We start from the raw sequence: 25,028 nt of genomic DNA, 5'->3' as shown, positions 1-25,028 counted from the left end.
AACACACAAGACGCAGTGTAACAGGCAACAAAAAGATGTTTTTTGATGATCTGGATAGTATCAAGAGTTTGGGCTATTAGTCTTTCGCAATTCGTCTTTTAGACTGATGAGAAAATGTCCATGTACACCGATCAGGCATATCATTATGACCACCTTCCTAATATTGTGTAGGTCTCCCTTGTGCCTCATCAGAGAATGACATGGGCCTTCTGAGGGTGTCGTTAGTCGGGGCCTTTGGGTCATATGGATTGAGGAGAGGGTCTTCTGTGGATATGGCTGGAAATCTATGTAAATTAGATTATTTTTTCTTCAACACATTTGCTCTCTACTTATAGAAAAAAAAAACTAGTAGTATCATGTTCAAACAAGACACAACACGTTTCATTGTGACATCTAGCTACTGTAAATAATTGTTTTAATAATTTAATTAAAGGCCGTTCTCTTTATTATTTTACTCATATTCTGGACCAGAAATATCCCTTCAAGTCACACTTTCTTATTTTATTCTTACCCTATCCTATTTTTTAAATTTTTAACAGAATGGTTTGTCTATAAATCATTTACAGTTTGAATTATTTAACATTTTGTTCTGATAAACATGGAGAACAAAATCAAGCTGTTGACAGTATTTAATTTATGATAAAGAGACTCCCCTCTGTAAAAATCTGCAACTGAAAATGGGCCATTTTCACGTTTAAACAGGTCATACAATATAAACTTGGCGTAGTAAAATGAGATTTGAACTCAGATTTAATCCTTAATAGCTGAGTATTAAGACCACGCACCACATCTAAATCTGAACCCAGTTATATGAGGCCTTGCTCACAGAATGGTGCATTATTATGGTCAAACGCAGCCTCTGGGAAAATACTGCTGCTTTTGGCTTGTTTACTTAACCTCTGCTGTAACACCGGGCTTGATGCAAACCATTTTATTTGACTGCAACTGCAGTGAAAACAAACTCTAGACACCAAAATTGAACCTGAAAAAAACTGCTACAAAGTCCAAAGTGCCCTGACGCCATGTCATCAACTGGTCGTTGAACTTTCAGTCAAGCACTGTTCAGTATTTCCATTTTATGCTCAGTCTGCGCTACATTGTGCTCTATACGATATTCTATTACTGTGCTATCTACTCCACTAAATTAATTTGTCAGCTTTAGTTCAATTTAAAATTATATATATTTTACAATAGATAACACATTGTTAAACATTAAATCATTGATTTCCAACTTCTGATGTCTCACAAAAATCGGTTCAGGCTCAGTCCCGTTTCAGACGTCTGAATGTTCACGCGATAACTCGCATTTATCTGATGTATCTAAGACAGTCTCCACCTCCATCAGCAACAACAGTAACATGCCACTTACACACCGCTTCAGTATTAATAATCTCATTTTAAAAGATTCCTGTCTGAAAACCCCATGGGACATGTTGAATTCTCGGTCTCACTTTCAAATTCACAGTCTTTCATTTTTAGCTTCCAACCGAAGTCTCAGTTTACAATAAACTTCCTGCTTTATCTCTCCAGTAATCTCAAACACTGCCTTTGGTATCTATTTGGACGTCAAAACAAATGTTCTCCGGTCAAGAACGAGTGTGGAGTGCGCACAGCTCAGTGAGGAAGAAGTCACAGTCATTTACGTGAACGTACCACACAGTTGTCTCATTGTTTGTGATCTGGTTTTTATCCTTGCTTGACATTCTTTCAGTTGTTTTTACAGAGGTATCGTTAAGCCTATCAAATTGTTGTGTCTCACTGAGGTTTAAGTGCATACGACACAAAATAGAAATGTGTTAAGTACTGTTTAGCATTTTAGCATAGTACGAATATGTCGTGCAGTGCTTTCAAAGTTTCCCCGGGTTGTGTTCAAACTGTTATCAATATCATAACAAGTCCCAAGTCTGGTCCTTGATAAGCTGCACAGGTGCCAATAATTTTAAGACAATGTAAAGTGCTACCTCAGTCTAGTTTTTGAGTGTTCCAACTATACACGCACACAGCAAAACACTGAACTGTTGTTTTCTTAAGACTGATCTGTTCTGATTTATGATGCATTTAAGTAGGTAGGTAGGTAGGTTACCAAATTTAATATCTTTAAACACTGTTGATTTAGATAACAAATTGTGTCAAATGTATGTTTTACAGTTTTCTGCGACAATGAATCTATTTGCAGATGAAAAATGAAATGATTATAAGTTTGCATCTCTGATCTTGAGCGATGTTTTTTTTTTCTAAATGCTGCTTTCATAGATCCATGCAGCCGGCCTTGTGTTGTTGTTGTTGTTGTTCCTACAGCACAATCTGTAATTTTGCAGCGTCAGATTGAAATAGAAAGCGGCGTGTATCTAGTTCCGCGTGTGTGAATCTCAGCTCTGCGCAGTTCATCGTTCAGGACAATGGCAGAAAGGATCAAGGAACTGTTTGAGTTATATCCGGGTGTGTGAATGTTGGCTATAAAATGATACGCCAAAAATAAGAGCGGATGGGGATGGATGATGTGCACATCTTGAATCAAACTCCAAGTCATGCGAATTTGATTAGTGGAATAAAAATGGGGTGATGGGTATCATTTCCCTTGCCCATCTGGCGTTTATCACTGACGGGGGCGTTGATCTGCTTTTATGCCCATTTTCAGGTCGACAAGATAAATCAACAGTTAGGACAGAGGAAGGATCATGGCTCAGCAACAGCGTATCATTTTCTACCTTCTAGGGTAGAGGCTACATGAGGTCCATTTAGTCACCAGGAAGTATGGAATTTGGACTTTGGAGCAAATAGAAAATCACTGGTAAACAACATAGAAGTTAGTTTGACTTTTACCCCTTTAATCATGGTTTAGTTATAAAAGAATACAGTGCAAAGCATTTTGTTTGTGTTAATTGTCACTAACCAGACCTAACAATCTACGAACAGTGACCATTTTAACAAAAAGACCACAACTAAGGTTGGTTGTCGGTTGAATTTATGTGAATGATATACAGTACATCTGTAAAAAGACCATTACTGTTTGAGGATGGCTGGGAAGCCCAACCAGCTTCTCCACCAACATTGTTTTTATATATGTATTTTGGAAAGCTGGTCCGAAGCTGCTCTCTTTGCTGGGGACTGTTTATGCTCCGGGTAAAAAATCTGCCAGGCCAATCAAATTGTTTGGGTGGGCTTTATGTGGTGATGGACAGGAAAGAATCAGCGACGTAGTCGTACATGTCATCTGAGCGCCGTGGGGTGGAACTTGTTGACAACCGAGTAGCTCTGATTAGTTGTGGGAATATCCAGTTGCATGCAGAAACATTTTTCTCTGTTTTGTTTGAAACACCCCCGTAATGAAATCCCTATGACTTGTTACCAGACTCAGAATCAGAAAAAAAATGTATTTATCCCTGAGGGGCAATTAGGAGGGCGAAGAGCGGCACATGAAAACAAAGAGCAAAAATAAAGAGCAAGAGAATAAAATCACAGAAGTGGGTGGGCAAAAGCAGCACATTGTGTGTAACGGCAGGCCTGCTGCCAGTAACAGGAGAGTGAGATGAGTTGTGGTAAATATGAAACAAAAAATATTCTGATAGGAATCGAGTCTGGCTACACTGAGCTAGTGTGAGGTTGTGTTTCTCTAAAAATCATCATTGTAACTTCATATCATAACCTTGTTTTGTTAGCTTCCCTAAGTACTGTAGCTAGCATCTAGTAAATGTTTATAATGCACAATACGTGTCAAAAATGAAAACTATAACATGAAGTCTCAACAGCCACAGGGGGAGTTTTAGTTGTTTAAGAAAATATAAACAGTTATTTAATTTTAGAACTACATTACAATACAGTGCTTACAAACTTCTTATACTCATCCCACATTCAGGGTAGTTAATAACCAGCCGAATAATCAAATGTTACTGCCTAATGTGCACTCACTGTCCACTTAATTAGGTACAAACATCACCTGTATAAAGATGGACGATAGGACAGCTCCTCTAAAGTGAAGCCAAAGCAAGTAGAGCTTCCCCTAGTGGCTGGCTTCAGTATAGGTCATAAGCTCCACCTTCTCCATGTTAGTGGGTGGGACTTTGGTCGAACTAAAACTGTAATCTACACGTTTATTATCAAGGATGGTAATATTACCATCTAATACACTGCTGACGTATGTTCAAGTGTCAATATTATTCGTACATTAAATTTTAGTTAGTTCTTTGACGCTATAAAAATAGCATGTGGCATTGATAGTTCCAATGCTAGCCACTCAGCCGTCCTGTATCACCATGACAGTAGGAAAAAAATAAATAGGACCATGTTATCCCTTCAGAACCACCTTAGTTCTTCATGGCATATATTAAACAATATGCTGGCTACGTTCCTCAGAGAGTTTGATCCATATTAGCCATTAGTCCACATGATAGCATCGTGCAGCTAAAGTTTTTTTGAGTGCTCATCCATGATGCGAATCTCCTGTCCCGCCACATCCCAAAGGCGCTCTGCTGGACTGAGATCTGGTGACTGAAGAGGTCACTTGAGTACAGTGAACTCATTGTCATGTTCAAGAAACCCATGTAAGATGATTTTAGCTTTGTGACATGCTTATGCCATTAGTAGTTAAGTTCACACCAACGTTTTCCCAGTCTTCTGTTGTTTAGTGAACCCTTTTAAACTCAGCTTCCTGGGAGGAAGGACGCTCAGTGTGGTCTTCTTTGGCTGTACCTCATCAAGTGTTGTGCGTTTCGGAGATGCTCTTCTGCATACCTCGGCTGTAGCAAGTGGTTATTTTGAGTTAGAGCTCAAACCAGTCAGGCCATTCTTCTCTGACCTCTGGCATCAACAAGGCATATTTAGCCCAGAGAACTGCCACTCATTTGGATATTTTCTCTTTTTCCACGTCATTCTCTATAATCCCAAGAGATGGTTGTGTGTGAAAGTCCCAGAAGATCAGCAGTTTCTGAAATACTCGGAGCGGCCTGTCTGGCACAGACAACCATGCCACGTTCAAATTCTTCTCCATCCTGGTGCTCACTTGATTGTGTTGAGCATGTCTACGTGCCTAAATACACTGATTTGCTTCCATGCGATTGGATATTTTTATTGGCAGGCAGTGAAACAGGTGTATCTAATAAAGTGGGCAGTGAGGCTAAGTTTAAACATCCTACCTAATGTTTCTTACCTAATCCACGGAGGTGATCTCATCGTCCTAGCAGCTAAATCTTTAAAGTGTACGAGGAAAACTGGAAAAAGGGAAGTAGACTTGGCTGTCACACACATACAACATCCTTGATAGCTACACAGTGCGGTTCATCCTTCTTCCTCTTCTGTCCTCCCCAACTTGTCATTGCTTTGTCTGACTCTGAGTCTCTGACAGGCTGTGTGCACATGGATTCATGCTCGTAGGCACAAACACACACACACACACACACACGCCACACACACATACACCACACACACACACACACATATAAAACCAGATGTCTCCTCTTCCTCCTCCTGTATGATGTGGAAAACAGTTGCTGCCCACCCAGGCGTATCTATGGCAACTGGCCTGCGGTTGGTTCACAGGGCGGAGACAGTGACATCACTGGTCTCTTTCAGGATTGCCACAGAGATAGTAGAGACAAGGACGTATAAAGAGAGAACTAAGGAGAGCCGCAGGTCATGGCCTCATCGCACAAACACACAAAATTAAATACAGACAAAACATTTTAGGTTGAATGGGAGTTGTATGGACGTGTTTTGCAGATTTGTCTTTGAAGAAGACATATTTGATGCATGTAGAGCTGTTTATGGGCACAATTTTATTACTGCATTTAAATGACAAATTACTAATGCTGTTATTGCATGCTCTAATATACTCTTTGACAAATCAACCGTGAAACAAACAGATGGAAGGTTTTGGTATAGCTGGCACCCTTTTTATAGACTTAATTTATAAGTGCCTCCCCTTGAAAGAGTAGCAGCCAGTGTAATAACCCTGTGAACCAGACAGTCTCTCCTCTTCATGCTTTACTGCATCACACTTTGCTGGATTTATGAACGCTATTTTAGGGAGGTAGAGCAGTGTTACCTCCGAGATAGACACAATAAAACCACATCCACTCTGTTATTTCTTGTCTTTATGTGCACGCAGTTTGGGTGATGTTGAGGTTGGATCACTAGGGGGTGCCAAACACAAGTGTCAGCACGCCAGCCTCAGTTTACACATACAACACAGCAAGGCAAAGATCACAGAGGCAGCTCACACAATAAAATACACACTGAATTCTATTGAATTTAAAATAAAAGACTATTTTTTGGTAGTAGTGAATTTAGTATATAGCTCTACAATGCTGTATTTGTCCTTTTAGAACAGTTCTCAACCTTATTCTCACTGTTCTCCGCATGGATTTATTACTCATCCTTCTTGTCGACAGTCATCTCTGTATTTCTACCGCATGTAACCTAACCAGGTGCCACAGACACAGAAAGGCTCCCTGCAGGAGTGTATTATATTGATTTGTCATTTGCGGTGACAGTGACTGTCTTGTAGCGCACTCTTAATAATACAACACATCACGCAGTAGTAATGTGAGCAACCTGCATCCTCCTCCGGTCACAAATCTTGCTTCGCTCCCAGTTTGTCGAGACCTCATGCGGCTCAGAGGAAACAGAAGTAAAATGCATTTCCCGCCAGAAAATTGAGAAAAAGGAAATGAGATCAGGAAGAGCGGGGAATGTTGGCACATGAGAGGCAATGGTGTGAAACGGACGTCTCTTGTGGTTAAGTAAAGGTAGACTATATGGAAACAGGACCATTGATTCTTCCAGTTATAGGAAACTGTAAATAGTGAATTCAGAATATCTAGCATATGTGGAACTGCAACTGCTAATGAACACAGTGTGGATGGCTGGTATACACATTATTTGAGTGACTTTATTGAGATTTGTGACTTTTTTGACTTCCAACTAGCAATTTAGCTATTAAACTGAAAACACTTCATCTTTTGTGGATTGTACTTTGTCAGATAAATAACAGTGGATGTGAAAGTCAGTAGACTTGTAGCGCATGAATGATGTTAATGGATGTTGGCAGAATTTAGCAAGACACATTATTTAACTTTTAGTGCCTGTTACTGTCAATAATTACTTTCTATATCGATTTAAACACTTTTATGATCTCCAGTTTGTTTCCTATTCCTCCCTGTGTTCCTGTCGTGACACACCATATAAGTCATCATAATTCATCACACTAAGTAAGGCATCATCTCATAATTTCAGAACTGATCAGCAATGTGTAGTCCACAAATGAATAGTCATGAAGAATAACAAAATTTACTTGGAACAATATAAAAGCTTGGCTGGAAATACTACTTTCTGTAGATCCGCTCAGTACTAGCATTAATGTAAACGCTACCATCATAAAAAAAAATTTTAAAAAAAAACCTGTGTGCCCTTCTTTTGGCTCCATTCCATTGTATTCTTTCCACGTTACCCTATCCTTGCACTGATATGCATGTTGGAGGACACATCGTCCTTTCTTAAGTAGACAAAGTGACTGGTCTGAATTGATTGCACATTGTGATGCAGTCCTTGCTATTCAGTCCATTGTTGGGTTTCTCATACCATCAAGGCTAGAGTTAAATATTGATCATTACCGTGCCTATAAATAGCTCAGTTATTTGTAGATACTGTTCTTACATACCGCCAGAGACGACAAATTCATAGAACCTTGGTTATATTTGTAACTCCGGTTTCTCCGCAGCAGGCGCCACCCCGCAGCAGGCGCCACCATACTCCTAGCTGCTTCTCAACATAAAGGGCATTGCTGCCATGGAAAGAATTTTGCCACAGACAACAATTTAAAACTTCACTATATTACGCAAGACACAGAGATTTATGCAACATAGATTAGCATGATTGAACTCAGTGGGTGTAGACTTGAACGTTACGGAGGTTCGTACATATAGATTTAAGTTAGTTAAAATGTTAACTGAAGGAGAAGATGAGATTCACCGTTGTTAGATGCGACTTTTACCTGCTTAATGACTCCCAAAATACACTGTACTCTACAAAATAGATGAATGATCCAATGGAACATAGTGCAGCATATCAGGCTCAGCACATGGATCTCTTCTGAATGGACTTTGGGGTTTACACTTACACGCTTGTATGCTGTCTGGCAAGGACAATCCAGAGTGGTTTTTGAATACAGAGGCCCTTGAATCATCTCCTTTCAGATAGCACTGATTGACTGACCCCGGACTGCAGTAATTATTTTGATCCACACAATGCCTTGAGGGAACAGTTACATAAGGCCAATTATTTTACGTTAAGAAACTGGTTTGGGGCTTTGTTCGGCTGTCAGGTGTAAACAACATTTCACGTGTACAATACAGTCGGGGCTAACAACAGATTTGCGTGACAGATTCAAACAACCGAAGCTGTACTTCCTACCCCATAGCAACGCTACTGTTGTTCCATTGCAGTACACAATGCAGTGCAATGTTCATGTTTCCTGTAAAAACCCAATATATCATTCGGCTATGGCCTGTCAGTGTGTGCGTGCACACTAACGGTGAAGGGTTTTTGGTCCTAACGGTTATTAAAACATCGATAGTAAGTGTAATGCTGCAGTGGTTCAGGTTCAGGTTGCTGTTTTTACACCTACACACATCACACAGCTGAAGGTGAACTTGAGTGGAAGCGCTGGCAGGTGGCGAAGTGTAGACTATTGTTTAGTTGCGCCAAAGCACCACCTTTTTATATGAACATTGAGCATACAATGCTTGGTTTTATTAGTGCAGACAAATGAGTCAGCCGCTGATAATTTTTTAAAGAGGTGCACTGGTCTCTTTAATAAGGTCTACTCATGCAAATAGTCTGTGAGGACGGTGTGTACTAGAGTTTGTTAATGTTCGCCGATTCTAATGTCAGGTTATTGTTATAAGCCTTAATATCTCTTTTACATGCTCACACACACACACACACACACACACACTGACGCACAAATTCCTCATGTCCCAGAGGAGTGTGTTCTGAAGTGAGGAAGCAACCCTGGTCCTCCTCCCAGACTGCTTCCTAGTATTGTTGTTACATCCATGTCGTCGTGAGCGCGATGTTGGTTTGCTTATATGTGAACCTGAGCCTGGGGAATGTTACTGATGTCTTGAGACCGTCCTTAAATATTAGGACTGTTTGGCCGTGACCTCCCGGTTCGTTGGCTGATATGCCCTCGTCCAACTAAATTGTTCTTGGCCGCATGATCGCTAGTGTTATTTTGAAAAGGAGACACATCAAAAGACTTCCAGTATTATTCAGTAGTGTTCAGTGGCAGGAGGGACGTCAGCCTTTACAAAACACCCCACTTTTCACAACTTCGTTGTACGCCCAACTTTACACTTGGCCGACCTAATGGAAACTGCTTGGTCTAACTTATTTAACTTCTACTGAATGTGCGCTTGGAGCTGTTTCCAACTAATTGACACTGTCGTAGGAGTTGTTGGTGTGGCTGCAGTTCACCCAAAAGTAAACTTTGCAAGCAGCAGTTGTTGCAGTTGCAGTCCAAAAACAGTAGGCTGACTCTCAACTTTTTAACTTTAATGTGTCACACATAAATATTTTTCAAAAATTACTAAGTTAAAATGATTTAATATGCAGCTAATACTGCAATTTGTTGATTATTTGTTATGAATACAGTCTAACGGCAATCCTGGGCAGACAGATTTTTTTCCATTGCAGCCATTGTTTCCATTGATTAGTTCAAGCATAGGTGCAGTTTTAGTAGACCAAGACTTTTGTGTGTTGATTACAGATCTACAGAGAGAGAATCTGTTAAAAAAAAAAAAAAGAAAAAAGATGTAGGTTACAGAGTGATCGACTGAAATGTAATGGATGAGACCAGTTTTCCTTTATGTTTTGTTATAAACAAACACAAAAAAATGTTTTTTTGTGTGTAAACCATTTTACAATATTTCCAGTATCTTAACAGTTTTGTGTGTGTGTTTGCAGGCTGGAGTCTGAAATTGGCGCCCTGGAGAGTGAAGAGTCTCAAATCTCTGCCAAAGAGCAAGTTCTCCGCGAACGCCTGAAAGAGACCGAGCGCTCGATAGAAGACCTGCAGAAGGTATAACAACAAGAGGTTTCATAACACTGAAATAACTCTGTCTAAAGTAGGTGTTCCTAACCTTCTGTAGTGCAGTAACTAGTCCGAACCAGAAGAAAGTTTATTAGTTTGTTTTTGTTACACATTAATGGCTTTTCTTCTGAGAGCTGATAGTAAAAATGACATAGAGTCTTATAAAGCCTGTTTGTTGGTAATTAAACCTATATGTCTGCTAGATGTTTTTTATTTTAAATACCTTTTTATTTCTCTTTAAATCTGATTAAATGCATAGGAATTTAGTTATGACTGCTACATTTTGAATGAGGACTGCACCCAAGTAATCTTTCCACTGAAAAAGAATAACATTTACTTTTGAAACAAAGGCTGCCTGATAACCTTTAACATAGCTTTGAATCTGAAAACAAAAAATTCCAGAAACATGAGAAATGTTCAAGTGTTGACAGGTGTTCTCTAAGGAACAAAGCTGCCCATTATTATCTCATATAATATATAAGGCACTCTGCTAAATGTCTTAAATAGATTTTCTCCTGTCTCTCTTTCAGAGTCTGATGAGCCAGAATGAAGGTAATGACACACATGCTTGCATATATATATGTATATGTATATAAACACACACACACACACACACACACACACACACAAACACACAGGATGTGTACGTGTGTGTGGATAATAGTTGCGCTGAGGCAGGAGAGACACAAGCCAGACCTCGCTCCCGAGCCCCCCAACACACACTCGGCCATACTCGCGAGAACACGCTCGTAGACATATATTTATACCTGCACACAAACACACACTGCTACAAAAAAAAAACTCATCTACACACACATGCAGAGCCCTGCTCAGCGAGACTATTGAGGCTCACACACACACAAGGCCATGACTCTGCAGCCTGCCAGTCGAGGGCTTTATCCCTCTGTATTCACCAACAAGCCCCATAAGCCCCTAAACCTTTGTTCTTGCCATCACACAAACAGACACACACACACACTGGCACACAAGCGCACACACAAAGCCATCACAAATACACAAACACACACCCATACTTCTGCTGCATAAGCACTGAACCTCAGGGGTACTAGAGTTGCCGTGGACACGGAAAAAGAGTGAAAAAGTGTGTGTGTGTGTTGCATAGGGGCGGGCAGCATCACACAGAGGTGTGGTTAGTATCCCTTTTGGGAGGCAGGGCTGCATGTGTGTGTGTTTTTTGCATCAGGGTGTGGCTACACATCACTGAGGTTTGTGTATGGGTGCGTACACAGCGTGCATGCTTATTGTGTGTGTGTGTGTGTGTGTGTGTGTGTGCGTGTGTGTGTGTGCGTGCGTGTCTCTCCCTCGCAGCTTCATCCCACTGACCATGTGTCATTTCCACTCCTGTGCTCCTGCTCTCTAGATGCCATCGGCCGCATGTCAGCCGCCCTCTCGGACTGCATGGACCCCGACCCCAACCACCTCGTCCCGGCCGCGCAGCCGCGGGCCGGCCTGTCTGCCCCCGGAGAGAACGCCATACCAAGACCCGGTAAGACCGACGGCACGAGAGGAGGGCGAGGGAGGGGAGAGAAGAGAGAGCGAGGGAGGGAGGAAGGGAGGAAGGGAGGACAGAAAGGTTTTGGGCCAAGGCCAAGTTGGATTAGAACATGGATAAACTGGTGCGCACGGGGAGCGCGGACAGGAACGGATACATCGTTGACGCGAATTCAGCCAAATCTCTCTAACTTTAAAAGTTACACATCTACGTGTGCTGGCAAAAACAACACAATGGTTTACTTAGCTAACATTTATATAAGTGAAAGCACGTCAACATCATTTGTATTGACTTTAGACTATTTTTTACTTGTAAAACTAATAAATATTAGTATCTGTTTTAATCCAGCAACTTATTAATAGCAGCTCGGATAACAGGATAAGGATTAAAATTTTTTTTTACTCAGCATGCGTTTCAGTTTTTAACAAATTGATTTAATTAACTTTATTTTTGTATTCATCAGATTAGGGTTTGAGGTACGTTTACTCCTAATACTTGTAGTTAATTACTCTTTGTAATGACAACGTCAACAAAAAAGGGAACGGTTTTGGTGTTAACAGTGGACTGGTCCTACCTACCTTACAGGCTTGTTTCATTGTATTTAGTTCTGCTGACTTTGCAGCGGGGCGCTCAGTAGTAGCTCTAAAAAATAAAAGCTCAGCTTTTGGACCTGTGTGTGGGGAAATGAGTTGCAGTGGTAATGACTCATGCGCGGTATGATGAAGGGTAAGTAACGGGACTAAAACCGAAGCGAGGTGAGAATATTAATCTTTCTTACTTTATTAATCTTCGGTTACTTTCTCGTGAATAAAAAAACAGGTGCGCTCCTACAGCAGTCCTAGGACTTATTTCTAGTTTACCAGAGCATCCGCTTGTCCTCACTTGAGTATCTTTTTCAAGTTCACCTGCAAGTTAATATGTTTTGTTTTACTAATTGCATTCTAATCTCATCATATTGCATTTTTTTTTAGAGAACACTGTGACCCTGTCCTCACACCTAACCCTCCACTTTTTCCACCCCTCTCCACTGGTCCCTCCCCACCCCTTCACCCTTCCCTCAAACCCCACACCCTTATGCATCAACCGCCCCCTCCCACCCTGCCTTTCCTCCTCCTAACAGCGATGTTTGCCATGGAGATCAACGTGGAGCACGACCCGAAGACGGGCGAGCAGCGCGTCCTGTCGGCCAACCGTGTGAGCCCGTTGGACGCGGTGTCGCGCGGCGTCAAAGTGTACGACGACGGCAGGAAAGTGGTCTACGAGGTCGCTTCCTCTGGGGGCGTGTCCACCACCGCCGCAGAGAATGGTTGGAGCTCTGCGCAGGTTGACCAGCTGATCCAGCGAGCCGCCCGACCCGTGGTGAGAGGCGAGGATGGCGAGAAGGCTGAGGCAACGGCGACCCCGGCTGTCCCTCAGGCCTACGTCTCCCCTGCGGACGTCGACGATCTGTCCCCGCCCTCCTGCGCTCCGCCCTCCATCCCTTCAAGTCCTCCGGCCCAGGTCACCCTCCAGAGGGAAACCCGGCTGGGCATGATACCCCCCTCCTCGGCCCCCGTCACGACCCAGCCGGGGTCCTCGGCCCACCCGGCCTCGGAGCTCTCCGCCCCGCCCCAGGCCAGCTTGGAGCACCCGATCACCATGGTGTTCCTGGGCTACCAGGACGTAGACGACACGAGCGAGAGCAGGCGGCTGCTGGGCTTCGACGGCGCGGTGAAGGCCGAGGTGGTCCTCATCGACGAAGACGACGAGAAGTCGCTGAGGGAGAAGACGGTCACCGACATCTCCATCCTGGACGGCACAGCGGCCGACCTGGTGTCCGGGCGGCCGGCCACGTCCGAAGCCGTCAGCACGGAACTGTCGTCCGACGGCCGCGACCCCGACAGCGCCTCCTCGCCCCCCGCGAACGCGGACGCCAACACAGCCCCCCCGCCCGGCCTCACCCCCTCCACAGGTACAGACAAGAGGAAACGCTGCGAGTGCTGCATCCTCATGTGACTGAATCCTCTCCCTCTTCCACCCTTTTATTATTCCCCTCTTCTCCTCTGTCTCTGGATGATTACTAACAGAAGCCCTGCCTTCCTCCTCCTCCTCCTCCTCCTCCTCCTCTTCCTCCTCCTCCTCCTCCGGACTATGATCAACTGGCGCACACAAACACACTCTTCTCTGACATTTGACTTTTTACTCAGTTACATTATCACGTCCACACCTCTGCTATTTCGTTGGCCTCTCTGTGAGCACGACGGCTCTGGCTTTCCACCATCTACCGTCTCCTCAGGCGACACCGTATATTTCGCAAATCCAAACCGACACCAATATGCAGAAAATCAGCTGTTGGAGAAAATTGTTCAGAAATCGCTCGCACCGGGTCGCACAAAACTCCTCTCAGTGGTCAGTAAGACCTCATGGACAATCACAGTCACGTCGCTATGCTGTCGAACCAAACAGTATGCCCGGCACTGAGGACAACCCTCCCAGATCATCCACTTTAACACGGCAGTTTATAAAATGGTCAAAATCACAAACAGAGCCTCATTTTATTTATTTATTTATTTATTTATTTACTTATTTCTCTGTTCAGCCACTTCCTTTTCTGACAGCTAGCCTCCCGTTGTTACCACACATAACCAACCACACACACACCCAACGTATGAACTGAAACAACCCCCGCCCTCCCTCGCACGCGCGCGCTCTCCGCGATGAGGGTGGAGCGGCGGGTACTCGTTGCCTTGGTTTCTTTACGTGCCTCTCTCATTCTGCCGCACCGATAGTCCTAACAGAAATTAAGAGATTTTCAGACGTTGATCTTAGACTTTCATTTCGATTTGCTGGTGTTCTCTGACCACCCTTTGCTTTTGTTTTTTTTGAAATTTGAACACCGTTGACTTGTTGGGACGTTTCGTTTCCATGAGAAACAGTCTTTGACACTGCAGTCTTTTTCTCTTCCTCATCTGTCTTTCTCCTTCTCTTCCTCATCCTTCTTTCTCTCTCTCTTTTTCTGGTGTTGCCTCCATCGACTCCAGCTATTCCACTGCTGAGGTAATTTCCTCTTATTCTAGTACTTCCTAACTCAGTAGCCATTAACGAAGCCGTGGAACACCCTTTGGCAGCCAGGAGGATCTACACAGCCAACTTTTCCAGTGTGTCTAAACACTGTAGAGCACAGGAAGCCAATGGCAGCTTAACAAATCCCACTCTTTGGGCGAGGGAGCACATGCATTTACACTTAAAGAAACCGTAAATGCGTTACCACTAGCAGAGCGGGCAAAAAAAAAACATCGTAATAAGCATTATTAAATTAAACAAATATGACAGCTGTGCTCAAATGAGCTTTTAGACAATGGTTGTGTGTCATTTATGTTTATCTTTATATCCATTAAATTCACTTCCTGGCTGCGGAGATACACTTTGGATGAGCCTAAAGAAAAAAAAAAAAGAAAAAAAAGACTGCCAGCCCTCTCTATAGTCTCCACCCAGGCCCTCGTTTACAAGGGTGCTACAAATAATTGAGGCCTGGGTGTCATTATAACATCATATGTGGCCTATAGTCTATTATAATGTAGGTCATTTTACTTGGCTGGTTTTCAGAGAATCACTCCGGAGCACTAACCACCCTCGCGCTGAATGATAACAGATGCTCCGGGAAGATTCTGCATATTTTCTCTCACGTTAGACGGACGGAGTAAGATCAGTGAGGTTCTACAGCGAGATGGCAAAAGGGAATGTGCACGCGTACACGAAGGCTTAAGGGGATGACTTTCGGGTCCATGATGCTACTTTACTGATGACTCAGGTGTTCATGACGTGACTTGGTTCAAATCAGACCTGGGTCTTGATGTAAGTAATGAAGGTGACGTGGAAGGTGATATATTTGCACCGACAAAAGGAGAAACGTATACACAGTAAATCTAAATGGAGTCGATGGGCCTTAACAACCTTGTATCAGAGGGCTCTAATTTTTCCTACTAACTCTGGTGATAATCATTAAAAAGAAGAATTAAAGACAGAACAACAAACATCAGATTTCCAGCACTCTACGCTCTTTTGGAGTTCTTTCCTCACCTGGCTCAGAGCACAGCCGCACTAAACCGCCACCATTCAAACAAACGCGCTTCAGTGCGATCGGCCGCTGCTGCTGTCACTCTGTCCAGCCGGCCGCGTGATTGGTCACCGCCTGACCCGCCTGGATCTGGCTAACCCTGTGTAGATAAAGAATGTAAATACGCTCTATATTCTATTTTATTTTCCACATCTATATAGAGATCTAGTTATAATTCAGATTATTAAGGTACCATTAAGGTCCTATGATGCCATATGATGACCGTACGAGTGCACGAACCAGAGCTTTGTATATTTTCATCCTCTCACTCCACTGCTTTGCCGTGTGTAACCTCACGATTAACCCCACACGACTCCTTCCTTCCCTCCCTATCATCACCACTTTTTGGCGGAGTGCTGTAGATAATTCTTTTCTTTCAGCACATAGACTGTAAGGCTAGCATAGGCTGGGGATCATCACACACATTGTGCTGCTTACTGTCCTAGGTAAGATGACAGTTTGGGTTTAAAACTGAGGAGACTATGCAGAGGAGTGTTTACGGGAAAGTGTAGTTTTCCCCAAAGCGTGTTACACACACACATACACACACACTCACACACACAATGTGCAGCAGAGAAAAGACGCACTTACACTATGTTTCACAGTCACAATTTCAAAAACATAAAAAAAAAAAAAAAAGGATTAAGTTTGAGAATGGAACTTGACCAATCCAGTTTTCCTGTTTGGGTTGTGTGCATATGTTTTTGATGTAAAGCGAGGAGCTGTACACAAACAACAGCTGTGTTGAGTTTACCAGCCCCACTGCCACGCCTGCAGTACTCCTCTGACTCTGTAGGGGTCTCTGTTTCCTTGTCTGCCTGCCCTCATGGTTGTATGGACTGTTAAAACAAAAAGGAGCCATTTTCTATTGTTCACTCTCTCTCTGTCCTTTCTCTGGTCTCTCAACTCACTCTGTATTTCAGTCTCACCCTCTCCCCCTCTCTCCCCTTTTCTCTCTCTCTCTCTCTCTGTCTCTCCCCTCTGATGTCTGTATCCTCTCTCTATCTTTGGTCAATAAAGCTGAGTTTCTCCAGTCCCCCCCTGCAGTCTCTTGCTTGTTGTTCTTTCCATCTGTCCCTAACATTCACTTTTTCACTGGCTGCTGACAACAAGATCAAAAGCTGCCCTTAATGCACCCACTGCCACTAACATGCACTCACATTGTGTTTTCAGCAGCCACATAAGAGACACACACAGGTTCTCGGTTCCCAGGTTTCACATGTAACTTAAAGGGTGTTACGTTTAGAGGTGGTCGGAGGCAGACTCCTCCGTGACAGGTTTGACATGCATGCGGTGTGCTATCACTTACTCATGTACTCATCTCGCATGATTAAACAAAACAACAAGACGAACCTTTAATGGCACAAGTGAATGCTTATTGGTTAAAGACGTGATTTCAGAAATCTACAGTTTTTAAAAAAAAAAAAAAAAAAAAGTAGAAGAAGAACGAAAAAGGGCAACCATTTACAAAAAGATCTAACAGTTAGCGAAACATTGAGAAACAGGGAAGTTCAGGCTTTATCAGGTCCAAACGTGATAGTTTTCTATGCCTCTGTATGCGGAGTAGAGCCGTGTCAGCTATTACGTCACCTCAGCATTTCGACAGGCAGTGCAAATGTAAACGGAAAGAAACCCTACGAAGGTATCTAGCTCTCAGGGAGATCCCCAGTTCACAGTTGCCCTGGAAGTATTTGGTGTAAAAGAGCCTTCTGTGAAGTAGAAGAAGACATGTATTCTGGTTATGATCAATATAATACATAAAACTTTTAGGATTGATTCATTTAACCTAGTTCAACCCAAACCCACAGTAAAACCAAGCAAGCACTTAAAGCCCAACTTACTACAGACACAAGACAGGCTTGAGATTAGGAAAAGTGAAACGATAATGTGATTCAGGCAGAAATTCTTCATTCCTATGTTACAGATACAGGTTATGAGTTTAGACACATGTGAGGTTTAATTGCACCATGTTATCTGTCAGTCAGTTACCACCACATATAATAAGACAAGATACTTAGATGGTGTGCGGATTTTATTGATTTTTGTGTAACCTCCTTCGCTTTAACTTGCCACTGCTCATGAAAAATGGCACTAATATTACAGCAATGTTCCTTCAGGGACTCATACTGTCTGTGTGTGTGCATGGTATCTAATGAGTTTACACGCTGCAGTAAATACAGAATAAGGGGGCTCAGTAGTGGAAGAGTTATTCAGATCCACCACTTGAGAGATGTAGTAATATCACACTGTAAAAATACAGACAACTGTAGTAAAAGAAGCTCGTGAGTGGAACACGACAGTGTATTTAAGCAGAAAATGGCTTGTATGACATTATCAGTCATGCATTGAATCACAAGATGCATTTTAATGACCTTTCACTGCAGTTGTTGTATCAGTGATCCTTTTCATGAGCACATGAATACTCCTGAGATCATTTTCCATATTAATCAGTTCTTTATTTAGATTGTAAAAATCTGAAAACATGAGCAATCACGACATTGCTGCAAATGCAAACGCCAGTTGAGTGTTTTTGGGGCAGTTACATCTCCAAGAAAGTATAATATTTTATAAGGAATAAGCGAGTAAACTTACTTTGCTTTTGGCTTCCACCACGGGGTTCAGCAGCAGGAAGGTAAGAGCTGTAGGAAGGTAGATAAGGAGAAACGTAGGAAGGTTGAGGGGTTATTTGTTTTTGTAGGAAGAAGGGGAAATAAAAAAAATTTTAAAAAAGAGATTACTAGGAAAATGGTAGGAAATCTAGTTTTGCTAGGAGAGTTTGGCATTGCAAGAAATAAGAGACAATACATTAACAACAGCAATATCCTGTATGACTAGCACACTCTGAAGAATTTAGATAATGACTGATGAAAAACGTGATCCAAGCTAACAAACATGACACACACTTTCCCAGAAAGCATAACACGAGGTGATAAATGATTATACTGTCGACGTCATGACAACCGGCATCTGGAAACGACATTTAGGCCCCGTTGCACACTCTCTCCTTCCCAGTGCAGGATGGGTGTGTATTCAATGATAATAAACACTAATCGACTTATCTTTAGCCTGATGTCTTTAACACAGACCACGACTGCATGGTTATCGCACCCTCTCACGCCGGCTCCACTCGCGACGAGATGATAATACGTGTGCGGAGGGTTATTTCACCGTCAGCGCGCGTCAGGTGACTAGTTAGATTATAGTTCATGACTTTGTGTTTTAATTCTACGGAGTCAAACTGAAGATGCAGACAACAATAGGATATATAAAAAAAAACTGACGATTTTAAGCAGTAAGTGATGATCCAAAGGGCTGATGTAGTACTGTGCGATAAGAAATTCACAATCATATGTGCCGTTATCTTACGGAAAGGAATGATACAATATTATAATCACTGCTGATGCTACTAACTGCTCTATTACTTCATGCCACTACCACCACTCCTACTGTCACTATTCTCACGTTTAATCTCTTGTAATTTAAGTTTCACTTGAGTGGTAGAGAAGTATTTTCTGGGTGGGAAATTAAGTAAAATCTAAAAATTATCCAGGTCATAGTATATATATGTATAAAAAAAACAAAAACAAAGCTAAAACGAAGACAGTTTTCAGTGTATTGTAGCTTTAAAATACTATAAAAGTATGTGCTGAGTGAAATGGACTGTGTATTAATCAAAGATCAGTTCCATTAAGTGACCGGCCATTCCTCATTGTCCCTAATCGCAGGTGAATATTGTGTTATTAACAGACACAAGTCATGTGAGTTTCGCTTTATTAATAAAAACTTTAACTACCCACCAGTCACAAAGAACTGTAGAAGCCACTGTGATGAGTGGTGAAATGTCTTCAAGACAAGTGAAATAAGTGCACTTGCCGTCGTTTTAGCTTTGCTTTCGGATATCTTCTGTTACAGTACAACTGCAGTGACAACTACAGTAATGGTAGCAGTTAATAGTAGTTACCAGCAAATCTGATTTGATGGATCCACATTCAACTCGTGCGATATTGCAGCTCCCTCAGTTGCACTGGGCGTGGGAGCCAGGAGGTTGGGGGGTGATAGCATTTGAGATCCGGTGAACTCCTCAAGGTGGAAGGGGGTCAGTGAATAAGCACGACCAAAATAAAGCACAGGTAGAGAGCGCGCTCATTTTTTGTTGCCAGTGTCACGCTCTTACAGATGATCCAATTAAATTAAGCAGTACTCTCACTGGGAGCTGTGGAGTAGTGGTTAGAGAAGCAGCATTGGGAACAACACTGACTCGATCTCATGCAGAGAACAAATTCCTGGTATGTGGTTTTAATATGCACTCACTTGCCAGATCATTGTTTTTACATTAGCGAAAACAAATTAATTTTAACATAACAGCCTTGCGCTAAACTCGCCTTCACGGCCGTGGTAATGTTCGGTTTATGATGAAGCAGCGACAGAAAAGTGGTGATTCGGCTGGATGATCGTTTTGGAGGATGCTTTTAAAGCGCATTGATTCAAACTCAAAATTCGCTCTGTTATTTAGCCGGGCTAAATGGGGTTGTCGAAATAATAATGATAGTAAAAAATAAATCAATAGCACTACAAACCACAGTAGAATGGACAGCTCTATTGGTTAGTTGAAACGAATGATGAATCTTCATAGCCATTGATTTAAAATCCATCTCAAGATCAACAGCAGATAACAGGCCAGAAGATTCGGTGCATGGACGGGAAAAATAAATGGTGTTTTTGATGTAGTTGCAGCTTGCAACTGAATTGTTTATAGTGGGAATAATATATATGTGTTTAAAGGTTAGAGGAGTACCGTTGTGACTCCTTTATGACTCTAAATGCTTTATTAGTTCAGGTGATTTTGTTTTTGATTATAGTTTTAACTTCATTGCCATGAAATAAGTCACTCGTGGGTTGAAATTAACAGGAAAGAAGATGACATTAACTAATTTTTGTCTTTGTCACAGACTACGTCCAAATGCGAGGGGTTCCCATGACAACAGCTAATGGCTATCAAGCTCCTGTTCCAAGCAGACATCCTCACACCGCCATGGTGAGTAAACGTGCATCTAGGTCTGCAGTGTCTCAAATTCACAACTCTGAATTTACGACTAAATACAGGGCAAAGTGTTACTCCGAGATATTATTCACCGTGATGTATTCAAACATTTGTCAGAAAGCAGGGTTTCACTTCTAAAGAGAGTGGCGACCGTCTGCCAGGAAACCTTTCATGGTGTGGTTGTAAAGAGGGGACCGTTTTGGAGATTGCGGGCGTCCAAGCAACAGATGCATTATCCATTTTCTGGGCTGCTGCTTGCAGAAATTGTGCCCACTTTATGTGTGGGTTTGAATGCGTTTGTGTGGGCGTTCTTCTCCAATTCACCTTAGTGGGAAAGTCAGAAAATACGTGAAGGAGGGAACGTATCATGGGAGGAACAAGACAATCGCGGTGCTGTGAGTTCTTTTCAGCCACAAATAAATAAATAAATAAAAAGTCTGTGCAGGGTGTTTTTGCCATGACATCGCTGTTGTTGATTACATGTGAGCTGGGTACAGAACATTCAGCCTGCTCATGTGAAAACGCAGTTCAAGAAGTAAAGGGCATAAACTGCAAATGTGTGCTTTAAAGCGATAATCCACAGGGAGCTCAGGCTTGAACACAGTGTTCTCTACGTGCTTTTGTATAGTGTAGACTCTTTTTCTGCTGAATTGGATATCTGCTCAAGGGGCATATTTGGGATGCCATTCAGTTGCATTGTCTTCTTTCTACAGGTGTAAAATCGCTCTGCGGTGTGAAGTGATGTCTCTTTGCGCTCTGTCTATCTGACTTTATAGGACTTCAGCCTTTCTCCATTCTGTCACAATATCCGATAGTATAATAAAATAGTGACCTCCCTACTGTCATATCTTTTATGCTGTAATATACACCAATCAGGCATAACATTATGACCGCCTTCCTAATATTGTGTAGGTTGTGATTCATCAGAGAATGGACATAATCCTCTTTAAGGTGTCTGGCAACACAATCATTGCGTTTACATGCACATGAAAAAAAAAACGAATCATTGCCTTAATCGGACTATAACAGGAGAACTTAAGTGCATGTAAACACGTTACTCCGATTAAAATCGGAGTTCTCATTATCCGATTGAGACACCCAGATAATGTTTTCAAACGTCCAAGAAAGCCAGTCGTAGAAGAAGAAGAGAAACGGAGCCACTAGAAGAACCGTCTGAGGGAAAGCGCGGATCTTACCTGCACCAGAAGTAGCGCGAACATTACGTAGGAGATTAAAAAATGTAATATTATCTGTCTGGTTGTTCTTTGAAATGCTATTCCGCCGCATGAACGACTCTTATTGTATCACGTAATAGGTCAAGCGGAAATCGGACCGTATTAACGTGGTATTATCCAGAAGAAAAGACACGCATCGCCACCTAGTGTGGAAGAAGAGAACAGTTATTCGATTTTCTTGTGCTGCATGTAAACTGGGACAAGGGCTGTACTCAGAAAGTCAATTAAGCTCTGCATGTAAACACACTGAGTGACTTTAAAAGCCAGGTCAACACCTTCTGCTGTTTTTCATATGTCTTTAATTCCTAAACAGTTTTTGTCAGGCTGCATCCTGCTGGGGATGGCTACTGCCATTGCTATAGAGTCGGGGTGCCTGGTCTGGTCTAGGTGGGTGGCACATGTCTAGGTAACATCCACACGGATGGCAGATTTTCCAAGTATAACACTGTATTGTAAAAAGATGGTAAATGTCATTCTCTGTCAGTGGTTTCAATCATGTGGCTGATCAGTGTATAAATACCATTCAGTGAAACTCCTTCCTTTAAACTGTAACCTGCTTCTTGAGTAAACAGGGTAGCCTATTTAGCAGCGCCTGTTCTGGAGGGTTCTGGGCACGTTTTTTTTTTTTCTGAAAATGCCGCCTGAGCACATTTGGGAGAGGAGGGGTGTTTGTCAGGGGATGGGGGGATGGGGGGGCAGAGATGGGGCGCTGAGGAGGGGGAGGTTGGGGGTGCAGAGGCCGGCAGGTCGGCCTGGCTGAGCTGCAGCCAGATTGTTTGGCGGCTGAATAAATGAATGAAAGGCAGCACGGCTGTAACCTGATCCGCGCGGGTCGGCCGGCCTCATAGCGCTGGGCCGCCTCTCTCTCCGATTGTCTCTGACTGGAGCGGGACAGAAAACACTCCCGGGACTTCGCGAGCCCTGCATTATTCAGCGCGCGTGCCTAGAAGAAGAGGAAGAGAGCGGAGGGGGGGGAAGAGGAGGAGGGGAGGAGGAAAGAAGAAGAAGAGGAGGAGGAGCAGGAGCAGGGAGGAAACCGCTGGTTGGAAAAGCTGGCGCGTAAAGCTCAATGTCATCCCAGTGCGAGGCTGCCGACACCGTTACTACTTCTCCGGTTCGTCCCGGCGACGGTTGATGCAGCGGCTGTTTTACCGAGGTGAACACCGAGGAAGAGGAGGACAAAGGAAACTGAAGGAGAAGGAGGAGACGGAGGAGAAGGGGCATTTGGCAGGTCGGTTAATCTTCCGTCATTAAAAACTAATCCCGGTTATTATCCGCTAATTAGCCGGTCGTAAGGAGCTCCGTAAACACACCCCTCTCCTCCGCACGGGGAGATTAAATTGAAGCAAAAGTAGTGCTAATAAAAAAGAAAAAAAAAAAACGTTAAAGAAACGTATTTAAGTTTCCGTTAGAACTCAAAAGAAATTTCATCCAGCGAAAGTGTACATAGGTGGTGGGTTTGTGCTGTCAGTCAGCGGGTTTCTTTATGAAGGCGCTTTCGGGTTCGCGTGTTGTTTTAGCAGAAACCGAGTGTGTAATTACATTGACTGGCTTTAAAGTGAAGGAGGACACGGGATACTGAAACCTGCTTTCAATATAGATGCAGGCACAGCCTAAGGAGGTCAGTGGACCAGACTTCTTGCTGCAGTAGTCTCTCTCCGTCTCCTCTGAGCTCCTCCTCTGCATCACTTTAACCTAGATATAGGAATGACCTTAACCTGCTTTTCATCCCCCAGCACTGAATGACTTAGCAGACAGTTTTTGGTGATGCTGCCCGGCTTCTTTTCCCAAGCCAACATGTAATAGTAGAGGAGCAGATCTATGTATGTACGCCTCCATAAAGCTGTACACAAATGACATTTATTAGTATTACTGTAGTTTGATGTACTCGTGTACCGTTAAAACTATCTAAAATAGTAGTTTGACCTGATTTGTTCACTACAGATGTATTTTCATGAGGATTTTTTATTTTATTTTCTTTGGTCTTATCTGTTGCCAAGCAACTTACAATTCTTTGCTGGGAGAACTTGTCCATGTTAAATGGGGGTGGACATGCTGGATTTAACTGGTTGATCCTTCTTTGAATGCATTTTTGGTCAAATCCACTGTGACAAATTTATTGCAGTGTATTAATACTTAGATCGTGGCCATATGCTCATTGTGCAGAAATATTCCCTTTGAGCACATCCTTAGTTTCCTGTTAACAATATATATATATATATATATGTCTTGCTTCTGTTGTACCTTGTGGCAAATAAGTTGACGGGTTAAAAAAAAGAAACTCAACCTTGGCCTTGTTTCATTGTTTTCTATCATGCTAACTGATCTTACGTCAATGGTATATTGACATTTTTCCATGAATGCAACTACTCAATGGCAAAAGGTCTCGGTGAATGCCTCTCAACAGTGTCTCTTATAGTGGCTCTGTAAAGATATTTCTTCCTTCTGACGACCTTCTTCTGCGTTTGTATTTGTTTTGCACTCTGTGTACTCAGCAGTTCCTATAAGACGGGCAAACACAGCCAGCTGGCTGGAGGAAATAAGAATGCAAAGGCGGCCAAGAGTATAAGAAATGATATGTCTTCAGATCACTTTTGTTCTATATAATTTTGTCTAATTACAGAGCAAGCAGTCCGCGCGTAAATCACTTTTCAGGTAGGTTTGCAGTGCACCAGAACGGCCTTGAAAAACAAAGACCAGTAGGTCAGCGATGAAGCCAGAGACAAGATTCTGGTCAGATTTGAACAGTCACATCCAATATTAACGGGCAAACAAAGCGCGGTTGAGGGCTACGGCTGTTTTTATTGACCGCGCTTTGTTTAGAGTAGCTCATCATCAGCGATCGCTGTTTTGTGTGTGGTCATCATTTGTAACCCCGTAGCTGATTCTGGAAATAACGAAGCCAAGCAGCAAACTGCCAACTCAGAGGGAGCGACTGCCAATACCTCCGCTGGGCTCAGGGACGGCAAAATCAAACCTCTGCAGTCCAATCTGATGGTCAGTGACAGGAGACGCGGTCGGTGACAGTTTCAGCTCAAGGTTTTTGTGCGTTTGCG

General features: G+C 42.7%; 1 protein-coding gene across 5 annotated transcripts in view; it reads left to right on the top strand.

Annotated features, from left to right (window-relative positions):
• The window catches only part of LOC124996334 (A-kinase anchor protein 2), an 83,159-nt gene that overhangs the window by 33,336 nt on the left and 24,795 nt on the right, over positions 1–25,028 (top strand). For all 5 annotated transcript variants that reach the window (XR_007110836.1, XR_007110837.1, XM_047569207.1 and 2 more), the window contains exons 5-9: positions 9,961–10,075; positions 10,618–10,639; positions 11,469–11,594; positions 12,721–13,551; positions 20,646–20,731. Coding sequence is in view for 3 of the 5 variants with exons in the window: in XM_047569207.1 (XP_047425163.1) it covers positions 9,961–10,075; positions 10,618–10,639; positions 11,469–11,594; positions 12,721–13,551; positions 20,646–20,731 (1,180 nt within the window). In the remaining 2 variants the exon portion in view is untranslated. The remainder of the gene's footprint in view (positions 1–9,960; positions 10,076–10,617; positions 10,640–11,468; positions 11,595–12,720; positions 13,552–20,645; positions 20,732–25,028) is intronic.

The sequence above is a fragment of the Mugil cephalus genome, chromosome 19, assembly GCF_022458985.1.
Source record: "Mugil cephalus isolate CIBA_MC_2020 chromosome 19, CIBA_Mcephalus_1.1, whole genome shotgun sequence".
NCBI classification, from domain to species: domain Eukaryota; kingdom Metazoa; phylum Chordata; class Actinopteri; order Mugiliformes; family Mugilidae; genus Mugil; species Mugil cephalus.
The sequence above is the reverse complement of the archived record's forward strand: the minus strand, read 5'-3'. Positions and strand labels throughout refer to the sequence as shown.